Raw genomic sequence first — 12,089 nt, 5'->3', positions numbered from 1 at the left:
CTGTAGCTACTCAGCCCGCGGTAAAAGTTGAGAGATAGGTAGTTGATGTAACGTTAATCCCTACTTAGTTTAAGACACAGCAAATCCAACGAGCCCCAGACAGGATTGCAAAGCGAAGACGCTAACATCTTTGAAATGTGTTATTTTACGATCGGGACAAATACACCCCTAAACCTAACGACACTTGGCCTCCAAACTTGAATATATAACCATTATGTTAAAAGTTACTGTTGAGTCATCTCTCGCAGTTTCTTGGATTTTGTCAAAGGTATAAACAACATAAGTGATTAAAAGTTGGCTTTAACCTTGTGGACTGTGGCGCGTCGCGCACGACTACGAATGCCTGTGACATTGAATGTACGGCATTTCGTCACAACATCTTGTTCCTTTAAAGCCCCGGAAATTTTAAAGTTTAATATGACGGCTTAACAGCTTAACTGGCTAAAGCACTCGGCCAGAAATAGAGGGGTCCGCGTTCGAATCCCAGTCAAGGCGAATGATTTTTATGCTCTGAAATTTTTGCATTTAAAACCATTATGAATGAAAATAGCAGCGACTAAAATGGCAGGTACTGAAACATTGAGTTCAATTAGATCCTCATCAATCTTCGAGGTTCCAGACTCCGAGGTTCCAACTGTCTCCCAGAGTCCCTACTACAGAACTTAAAGTACCCACTTTCCCAGTGAAAAGGCATTCATATCTACCATTTTGTAAACGAAATCTAACGAGAAAAAAATCACTTTAAACGAGTATACAATTTTTCAATAAAATCTGCTTAGACATTTAATGAGCTTACTGAAATCACCACAGACAGCTTGTGTTCAACCAAATATCTATGCGTGATTTACTAAATGACAATCGAATTCTTTCACTTCCGTGAAGCTCATTCCGTGAGAGGTTTCAAGGAATGAGCTTCACGGAAGTACTCTTCGCATATGGAAATAAGCCATCAAATTGAATACATTACGAATTGAAATCTTAAAAATAGGAAGGTGAACCAAAGCGAAATAAAATTAAAAAAGCAAATTCTTCCCAGGGTTCTTTGACAGGAGTGGATGTAAAAGGGTCTATATGAAACCGTAATATTAACGTTTTAACTGCAGCAAAGTTACACTCTCAGGAAGAAAATTTTACCTTAATTCCCATTAAAACGAAATGAAAGTTCCAGTTCTGATTTACAAATAATGTTTTGGTGCTGATCTTTTAAAACTTAGGACTTCAATGGAAAGAGTCTTTCACTTAAGTGAACTTCGATGGAAATTCTACCCCGAAAAATACATCCAATAACAGTTCTAATATCTTGATTTTTTCTGGTTGAACCCACCAAAACTCATTTTTCACAATTCAGAATCCTGTCGGGAAGCACAAAGAATTGAAAAATGAGGCGTATAAGGCATAAGAAAAAATAAAAATAAAATTATTAAAAGCCTCTCTTACCTTTTTCCACTTTGAACTCGGTTTTCCATATCCCTTAATAAATTATAAAATTGAATAAAAGGTGGGAAGCTAATAACGTCCAGCAGGATACGTGATTCTGCTACTCAAGGTTAATCAAATTACGTTGGAGAGGAATTCAATTAAGTGGGGATGAAGAATCCAAATGCAATATACTCGTACTTCTTCATCTATCTGCTCATGCAGGGATAATCAAACCAAAATGCTCCTTCATATCGTGCGCTTGGCTAAGAATTTACAAAGTGTAGTGGGTGGCCTTAAATTTATTTATATACGCACTGTAAACCACCGCTAGGGTGTGTGGCAGGGGTTGAAAACACACCAGACTAATTTTTACCCAAACATGACCCTACCGCGGTCGGAAAATGTTATTATGACCCCTCATCATTCGTGGAAAAAATGACATCTTAAACCTATCTGCCCTACATTTGATCTCTCTAATTTAATTAACATGATATCTCCTCCCGAAGTACGATGGGGGTAATAATACAATTTCAACATCACTGCTAAAGAGACGCCCTTCTAATTTATGCAAGAGCTTTAATCTGATATTTAACCTTCTTAGCTTAGCTGCTCTAATATTTAGGATACGCTACTAAGTTTATCATGACAACGTTTTACAAATCTAGCTCCTCTAGGCTGCACGCCATCCAATTCGGAAATTAATCCAACTTCGTGAGGATCCCATTTATACTTGCAGCACATTCTAAATGAGGCCCAACCAAAGACATAACAGTTCTCTTTGACCTTTTCATCAAATTTACCCAGTACTCCTCTAATAAAGCCTAATTTTTTGTAAGCTTGTCCACATATTCCCCGTATGTGCTTCACCCGGGATAGATCGTATGAGAGGGTAACGCCCAGGTATTTCATTGAGTCTACACATTCCGTTTCGGTGTTCCCAATGCAGTAGGCGCTCGGGTGGGAATCGCACTCTTCCAAATATGTATGACTACGCACTTATTTAAGTTTAATTCTAATTGCCAAGTGTCGCACCAGCGTTTTTATATCATTAAGGTCATCTGAAAAACCTGCTGTGTCCTCATTAGACATCATACGCTTGCAAAGCAGACGATGTAAAATTTCCAAAGAACCAACCAATTTGACTTTCCAAACGAAAACCCTTTCGAGTTTGAGATCTGGCAAAGCAACAGAGCAGACATGACTAATGGCATCTTAAGGAACGTCGCGGTGAGAGATTATATCATTATACCTACTCCGTTTGAGTTTCCATTTGACATGTCTGTCACAAGAGACAGTTTTGAAAAATCTCTTCCAGTTACTTTCTCTTTAAATTCATTCCGCTTCATCGAAAGAGTTACATTTCTAGAATAAAACAAACCAAAGAAAAAAACAGCGAATAAAATAGCTCCTATCCCTGCTTAAGTGAAACGATATTTAATTTTGAGTCCATATTCTTGAGTTATAGAGATTTTTCATTGACTGTGTAAATTATGCAAAGAAATAGCAACAGAATTTGAGGAAGCCGATCGCAAAAAAAATCACACCCCGTGGTAAAATTAATGAGCAGAAAATACGACAAAGAATTATATTGATTAAATTTAAACTTTTTATCTCTCTACCGAAAGAGGCGTGCAGCACTGTAGAGTTGCAATTTTAAAAATTACTATTAAATAAGAATTATCAAACAATTGAAACTGTTAAATTTATCTAATTCAAATAATTATAAGTTAAGTCGAATGGCAATGCATAGACAATGGATCACAACATATCATCGTAAAGAAAAATTCTAAGTGAACCAAGGAGATTGAGCCACTTTGGCAATATGATGGTTTTATTTTCACTCTTCAGGAGGGGGTTTTGAGATTCCTGGAAAACATTAAGAAAAGCAATACATTTGTGGAAAATCCAAAAAAAAACCGAGCAGTACTGGAGAAGACACATTCTCTCGACACTGGTTAGTAATTTATACAAATAGAAGAGTGAAAATAAAAATTTCTCAGCACAATTTTTCATCTGATACTGATAATAACTGAAAATAACGTTCACCGAATTCTGCTCTACAGTCAAGTTGAATGGGTCGGGTGGGGAGGATTAAGTGCCTCGAGCGATGGGGCGTCACAGGACGGTAAATGGGATCCAACTTACCGTGCAGTTGGCCTCCCGGGCGCTCTTGCCTCAATATCTCCTTCCACCGGATGTCGGACTTCTTGTACCAAGCCCGGTACACGACGAAGCAAACCAACCGGGCACCCGTCCGGCCGTCGATGAGCACCCGGTGGCCGACCCGGCTCGTGTACACTATCGGGGGCTCCGGACTCGGGGTCGGTGGAGGCAGCGAGGTGGAGGAATCGGTGGTGGTGTTATCAGGGGGGAAAAGACCCCTGGTCGGGCTGAGGGCGGCGAGGGCAGACGTCGGATTTGGCGAAGAGGAGTAGGGGGGCGGGGATGAGGGATGAGCGCCTCCGGGGGTTGTGGGAGGCAGGGAAGTCGTCGTGATCCGACGCCGGAAGGGGGGAACGGGGGTCGTTGAAAGGAGGAGACCCGTGGGGGATGTCGTGGTCGGCGTGGCGCTCCCGGGACCATCCGTCGTGGTTGGTGAGGGGCTCTTTGACGATGAGGCTGGTGGAAGCGGGTAGGAGGACTGCGGCAAGGGTGGTGGGGATGTCGTCATTTGGTTTGGGACCGCGTGCTCTCTGGCCTGGAGGACGGCAGCTGCGGCGGCCACGGCGTCGTAGACGACCGAGAAGATATCCACGTTCATGGGGCGCATCTCCTGAAAGGATGGATGGCGTTCTTCAGTAATCATAAGAAATTATCTTCATATTGTTTTGCTTCAACCTTTCATTTAAATAGAAGTACTGCTGTCAATTTAATTGATCCGCGAGCCATAATCAGTACCAAATCAAACATAATTATATATCTATCATTAGCCAACCTTTTAAATAAAATCTTATTTTTCCCTTGGCTGATTAGAATAAATCAAATAATTAATACATGTATAATCATAATAAATCATTCTTGAAAATTGATGAAGAAAGAACAGCAGTGGCCGGGTGACAGGATTTGATTCCTGTTTACTCTTCTGGGCACATGAGCTTCAATTACTCAGACTGGCATTAGAAAAATCACCCAAGCTGTGTGATTTTTTGGTCGCCAGATTTTCCTTGGAAACCACAGGCGTTGCACGAAAAGGAACTGATCCCCTAACTTTGATGTGTGGATTCCACGTGGTGTAGGCAAAGGGGCTTCATAATAGGTAGGCTCTGCTATCACCCAACTAACAAACCGTTGGGTTATTTACTGTGGTTGGCCATTAAAATAAATATCAAATAGCTAAAAGTTATACTTTTAAGAGGAAACATAATGAGATTAGAGCTTGCAAATAAAATAAGGGATTCGTATGTTGACCAATTAAAAACGAATGCAGTTTTATTCTTGAGCTAAAAATGTGGAAATAATAATGGCTATCAAAGTTTGATACCAATGAAAAGACATTATTAATAACACCCGACACTTTTCAGCGCTAATTTCATTAGTTTATCTATGCATACAAATACTTTACAACTGTTATTTAGGAAAGTTAATTTTTTCAAGTAGGCATCTACTTAAGTAATAACGCGTAAAGGTATCTACTGCAGGTTCGATTTTGTTTACGAGTATATCACTATGGATGTGCAAAACCTTCGACATTGCCATTTTGTTTTAGCATTTAAAAAAATGTATTTATCTGAAATTCTTCCGTGAACTATAAAGACACGAGCGGCTGTTTATGACTTATTTTTTAAACGATAAATAAACCGACTTTCAAGATTTTCATGCTGTCAAAGGGTCGCTCCATATGGATGCAACCTGAGGATGAACTCTCTTATTTTGAATATGGAAGAGGATATATTTTATTAAAACGACAGCAATATTAAAAAAATGTGTAGCTGAGAAAAAAAAGAAACTATCATGTCGCTTAAGGGCTCCAGGGTATTCTGAACAGTACAGAATGAGACTTCGAGGCAAAAGCAATTTCCGGCGTTGGAGCCATTCCATACATTAAAGGGATTTTCCGACCCTTCTCTCTTTCCCTCCGATGTCTCACTTCATCACATATTTATTAACATCCCCCCAATATTGCCTCACGTCTGATCCTTTACCACCCACAGTCTTTCAAATGTGAATCATTTTTGACTTTTGACTGTTCAGCTGTCATTTTGACTGTCGATCCGTCAACGAAATGAAGGAACTAATTAATTTATTTATTGTTACCTAGTGAAACAAAAGAGTAAGTTGCAAATTGTGCGTTTTTTTCAATATCCTTCAGTGTTTTCCCAGAATTTTCTACCCATATCTGTTAGTTACGAATTTCGATTGATTTTCCACCCACTATCTCTGCAACGCGACATCATCGTTACTTTCCCTGAAACTTCAGCATAAGAACTCTAAAATCAATTCACCCTAGATTTCTTTTGTGTTTTTTCATTCTGGATTTTTATCCTTAATCTTCACCATAGACTTGAATTTACTTTTTTAGGGCAAATGTTGCCGTAATATTATGCATTTATTGTATTCCATCAGTCCCTTTCATCGTGAAAAACTGGGATATTTCAATGTGATGACGAACTTCAACGCACCACCCGCCAAGGATCAACGGGAATAAAATTAACCGGGCATTGAAAGTTAAAATCTTTGTTGTCGAGACGCAAGACATCTTACACGAAATCAAGATAATTAATGTGAAGATAGTAAAACTGCGGATGTATGCAGTGTGAATTTCACTGTATATCTGGGGCTATGGGTTGAGACCAGCTAAACGCCAAAAAAGCAGCTTAATAAGAGGGAAAGAAATTTCGAACCAAGGTCCTCTGGTCCGAGGTTCGGCACTTTAAAGGGAGTTTTCAGTCGAAATGAGTGGCCTGGAGGAGATCATTTCAAACGATTTATTTATATTTATGGAACATGAGTATGTATGGATACAGAAAGGATGAGATAGAGAAAATAAGAGGTATAGAAAAGGATTAATTAGTGAAATGTAGCTTTTAATAAGGGAGTTTGTTGAACTACCGTGGAAATACCTGTAAATAATATGTAGAAGCGAAATATAAGGAAGTTGGATCGATTGAGGAAAGCATGATATCTCCTGTAGAGTGCCATCGATGTAAAATCAGTGGTATTACTACGCTTACTCTCTAAACTATGGCTGATTGAATCGTTTAGATAAATAATAAAAGCACGTTTTCCAACTGCGTAGTTGGGTTTTTAAGAGAAAAGTTCTTGTAATCTGGTCATGAAAAGTCTTCTAATAGAAATAAAATTATGGCGCAAGCATTACCATTAAATGGATTACCAATACTCTAATGGTTATTGAATCTATTTTTTACCCTACAAGTGGCCTAAAATGTATTACACGTGTACTATAGTTACGACCGCTTTTCCAAGGCATGCGAATTGACTTAAGGCTTTAAGATACGGGGTCCTGTTTACCAAAAGTCAACTATAGGTTATCTTAAGGTATCCAGTGTTTGAAAAAAAGGGGCTGTGAATATACGTCGAATATGCAGATTTGAGTGAAAAATTAATATTTATGAATGTTTCAAGGAGAAAAACTTATAAATAAAGCCGAAACCAAGCAGAAGGCAACACTGAGTACCCCTGGGGTCAAATCACCGAAAAAAGAGGAGGAATTAAAAGAATGTATAATGAAACAGGACGACCTTTATTCAAAAAGCCACGCTGAAATGATGTTTAAATTTAGTACAAGAAAATCAAAAGTAATATTATGCGTCATAAAAGCTGACTGAGTCGATCTTCATCATGACATTTAAATCATATCCATCAAGTAGATTAACATGTTTACAACGCACAGAGCTGTAAGTTCCAAAATTAATGTCACTCATAAAAAATATGAACATTTGAAAATCCACCCCAAAATTACTCTAGAGGTCACGGCGCACTGATCTGTCAAAAACCTCAAAGCAATTTTATTTTTGCTGAGATCAAATGAAACCAAGATGACGATATTGAGCATGAATCCAGTGGTAATAATCATTCAAATTTAAAGGAATGGGTTGTGAGAGCAATTAAATGATTTATGATCCCAAATCTTAACCAAATAATATGAATAAGGGATACAAATCTTCAGATTACAAAAACGTACCAAAATAAATTAAGAGCTTATTTAGGAGGATAGAGAAATTAATATCTCTTCGATTCACGAACTGTAATGCATCATGAACGGAAGAGTTTCGCCCAGGAAGTGGCTGTAATTGGACCGTAGGACAAAGATAATTGCCAGTAATCCAAACCGTGAACTTTTTCCTCGGTTTGTTTAGTAAAAAAATGACACCTGGAGATTTAGCCTTTAAACACGCAATCTCCGTGGTGTAGATGAATCATGGTAATGATTAATAATTTTAATCTCATAATTTCCTCCATCTATGGGAAGAAGCGCAAATTGAGCGCCTAGCGGAAATTCAGGACGAGTTCTTGAATCATATAAGAATAACATCATATAATTTCTAAATTAAGAAATGAATCCAAGGGTGGAAATTGATTAAAAACGAATATAAATGCACTTAGAAGACAAGTGGAACATGTTGTTTGTACCAAAAAAAAGATTTTATTTGCAAAAAGCGATCAGGGAATATTTTACCTTTCCGAAGCGAAATAGGGAACTAACGTCGATTTGACGGTAATTTTCACTCAAATGCCAAGTTGAGTGAAAATTGTAGTATATATATATATATATATATATATATATATATATATATATATATATATATAGGTATTTTCATATGGAAGTTATTCCTCAAATTGCTATTTTTTGTTTGCTTGAGTTGCTCTTTTAATGAAATGCCTTTATTAAAAATTTGATTTATAAATTCAAAGACAGAAATTTGCAGATTTGAAAATAAGAGACAAATTTAGACAGTTAAAAAGCAAAGAAAAAATGAAGGAATCCCCGAATACGATTAGTTTTTTTGTTGCAATTATTCACATGCCTGGCTCCTCTTAGTGCGGGGGTAGAAGACATTATTGTTTTCCTTTTAACCCATCCATCACTCATATCATACCCTGTCGCAAACTGTCGGATTTCTTCTCCCATTTGGGGGAATGACATAAATTAGGTTGCCCATTCTCCGGTTCTGTCCGGAAATTCCCAGGATTTGACAATAATTTTAAAGTTCTCCCGATTATCGAAAGTAACTCTACATATCCCTCTTTGAAGCAGCAAGACGCGTTGCAAGAATTGTCTGCGTTAATTATCAGAACAATAATTTAGCCAATTGTTCCTGAAAACAAAATACAAAAAGGAAAGCGACAGAAAAATTTCTGAAGATCCTACGAGCAATGTATTTTTTCGAGAAACTTTAAATTCCGCTTACTTTGTGAACTGCTTTATTCATCGTCAGTACAGATATGAAATTCTTTAGGGAAATAAGTCTCACGATATTTTTTCCCGAAAATTTAAGATTAATGGTAAAATGAAATTGTTTCTAGTAAATAATTATCTTTCCTTTCCGATTGAATTTATAAAGGTTAATTAGAAAACGGTGACCTGGATATCAATTTTATTGTAAATTGATGATGAAAGGAAAAAAATTCAAATAGGCGTACTCAGTTTGACACTTTCAAGTGCAACGGTTCACCAATATGTCATTCTCTTTTTCAAGGAAATCTACCCATTAAAGGTAGATTTTGGGTGGTAGCTAATGACCATAATGTTCTTCGTATTGCGTGGACATCCTCGTTCATCCTAAGTTAATTCCGTCTTCAGTCAATCATACGCTCTACTGGCCTTCTTGCTGTTTGAAAGGTATATTCCCTTCCTATCTCTACTCCTTTTAAGCTGTATTATCCATTCTATGACAACCTTAAACACCATACTACCCTTCAATATTTTATACATTCATTTTAACTCTTATTTTCATATTTTCCCCTGCAACATCTTCCTCCGCCAAATTACACTTGAAATTTCTCCGCTAGGCCTATTCTCCGCCTAATTAACGTTCTCCATTCTTATCCATGCTCACATTCCAAAATGCTTCAATATACTCTCTTTTTCTTGCCTTTTTTTGAATTATACAGCACTATGCTCCATAAAAAAGTGTTTTCTAATGTTTTCTTTATGTTGTGTAACTGTCATCAGGGATAGAAAATTTAAATGAAAAAGCAATAAAATGCAAGTAACAACATAAATAGAGCGACAGCAAAATTTCAAGTGATTCAGAAACTTGGCCGTTGAGGCAGTAGAATAAGCTTAGTTAGGATGTCTTAGAGATGTCCCTGTGGAGAAGAATGGAATAAATAAAATTGAAGGAAAGAAAAATAAACGATGAGGAGCTAGAAATGGTAGAAGAAGACAGAATGCTGTAAGAAGAATTTGAAAAAGGTAGGACAAGCGGATGCAGGAGATACCGAGGAGCAATGAGGTGCTGGAGACGGCACTATAGGGTAGAATACTGGGAAAGCGAGGTAGAGGGAGGAGGTTGAATATGCATTTTACAAGTAATAGAGTAAGGAAGCATATAGAATATTAAGAATGATTTAATTTAATAAATAGAAAGATATCCAAGGATATTTTGCGTTTTGCTCGTTAAGAATTAGTTGCACAGTAGTGAGTAGTCCCAGGGTTCATCGGAAACCTATTCAAACCTGGTAGACAAGTACTGCTTTAATAAAAAACAGTTATCAGTTCCTTTTATTGCAATAACTTTTTTATCAACGCAATTATTCTCTTAATATCCTTAATACTGAGCCCAAATTCCTCTAAAACGCTGTCTAAATACGCCAACTGCTCCACCTATTCTAGTTCATTCCCAAATACTTAAATATTTTTATGGCGTTTTTCGTCAATGTTATTCTCAAATTTTTCTACTCTGGAAATGGTTATCTTCTGGATACTTCTCTTTGGATATCGACAGCGTCGGGAGTGAAGCAAAACGTATGTAAAAACAGCATCTCAAGGTGTGGGACCGTTAGTAGGGGACGTACAGCGATTCCCAGACTCACGGCCGTCGACTCGTCCTCCCGCGCCGGCCAGCTGCCGTTAGAGGGAGATGTTAACTCTTCGCCGACCGGCTCGGTGGCCTCTGTCGCCGCCGCCGGCGTGGTGGTGCTGGTTGTGGGGAAAGGCGTCTCGGCTGCCAGGGGGTCCTCGTAGGACATCACCTTGACCGCTCCTCTCCAGCCGATGGCGGAGTCAAAGACGTCGCGGGGATGCTCGCAGGAGGCCGGCGGGGTGCAGGCGGTCGGGAGGCGGAGGAGGAAGAGGGCCGGGGGGCTGTGGTTGGGGCGGGGGGACAAAGCCAGGGCCCTCTCCAGTAGAGCCAGGGTGCTCTCCAGCTCTGGATTTGAGGTGCAGAGGACCACGGCTGTGAAGAAGAGAGAGAAAGGAAAGAGTCGAACAATTAATTACTCAACGCGTTTAGTAGGATTCGGAATTCCGTAGAAAGTGCGATCTGTGCTACTTCCTATTGTAGCCCTAAATATCATAAATAAATTTTACTCAGTCGCTCTGCGGCTTATATTTTTTGTGAGACTAGATTAGAAAGACGGGCTCCCCACCCAAAGACCAGGGTTCGAATCTTGGATGTGTTAAGATTTTTCAGCCGTATCCTTATCCCTACTTAGGGTACTTTTCGGAGAGCACTTTAAATGAGTACGCTGTCCGTCGGATGGGATGTTTAACCGTAATATCTTAGGCGCTTTTCGTTTAAGACTAGGCTAATACTAACACCGGGTTTCTCTTCACCCTTCCTCCATGCCCTGTTCATCCCACACCTGCCAAACTACCCACCTTTCTCTAATGGCGCATTCCCCAAATAAATAATTCCGATACAGCATGAAAAACGACCGAAAATGTTACATAATTTTTGAAATTTTAACTTCAAATTAATTTAATGCAGATGTATCATTAATGCAGAATGTTTTTCTTCACCAGACAATATAAGAAAAAGGGGTGCTTTCATTTCATAGTTACTTTTGCAATATATTGAAGAGGAACTTGTTGTAGTGTAGTGCATTAATTAGCTGATGCCTTCAGAATTGCATAATTCTGAGGATCGATTAATTTAGTAATTACTCGTAAAGCCTTTAGCTTTTTTCTGTACTATATATATAAATATATGAATAAATGAATACATATATATGCTTTCGTAGACGTAACACGGAAGTGCCGAATAGTACAATACACAGTAACACACAATATAGAAACACAAAAAAAGAAGAACACTCACACGTATTTTCTTGATATTTCGACGGAAACAATCCGTCTTCATCTGAAGATATAGAAGTAATGCTAATATATATATATATATATATATATATATATATATATATATATATATATATATTAGCGAAGAATAGGGTACCTTTGAAACATGGTACCGGAGGAAAAAGCTGAATATTAAGTGGACATATAAAGTGAGGAAAGAGTAAGTACGAAAATGTTCCCATAAGTAACCGGCCTCACCTGGAGATGGTTGTAGTTATTAAAAAATTATCACCGTAATATAAAATACGCAATGTTGAAAGTATATTTTTCAAGTTTGAAGACGCCACGTTGTTTAGTATTTGTTTGGCAACTTTCCATAGTGAACGTTTTCAGTGAATTTGTGAAAATGGAGAAAATTGGTCATCGTTATGTGATACAATACTTTTATTTGAAAGGTCTCAGCCATACC

At 38.1% G+C, this 12,089-nt stretch overlaps 1 protein-coding gene across 1 annotated transcript in view; it reads right to left on the bottom strand.

Moving 5' to 3' along the window:
- The window catches only part of LOC139687167 (uncharacterized), a 244,143-nt gene that overhangs the window by 55,688 nt on the left and 176,366 nt on the right, over window positions 1-12,089 (bottom strand). Inside the window, exons 5-6 of the mRNA XM_071584299.1 lie at window positions 10,417-10,778; window positions 3,565-4,192 (exon numbers count right to left, since the gene is read on the bottom strand). Coding sequence (XP_071440400.1) covers window positions 3,565-4,192; window positions 10,417-10,778 — 990 coding nt within the window. The remainder of the gene's footprint in view (window positions 1-3,564; window positions 4,193-10,416; window positions 10,779-12,089) is intronic.

The sequence above is a fragment of the Hetaerina americana genome, unplaced genomic scaffold, assembly GCF_022747635.1.
Source record: "Hetaerina americana unplaced genomic scaffold, ioHetAmer1.1.p SCAF_17, whole genome shotgun sequence".
Taxonomy (NCBI): domain Eukaryota; kingdom Metazoa; phylum Arthropoda; class Insecta; order Odonata; family Calopterygidae; genus Hetaerina; species Hetaerina americana.
Note: the sequence above shows the minus strand (reverse complement) of the source record. Positions and strands in the feature narration are given on the sequence as shown.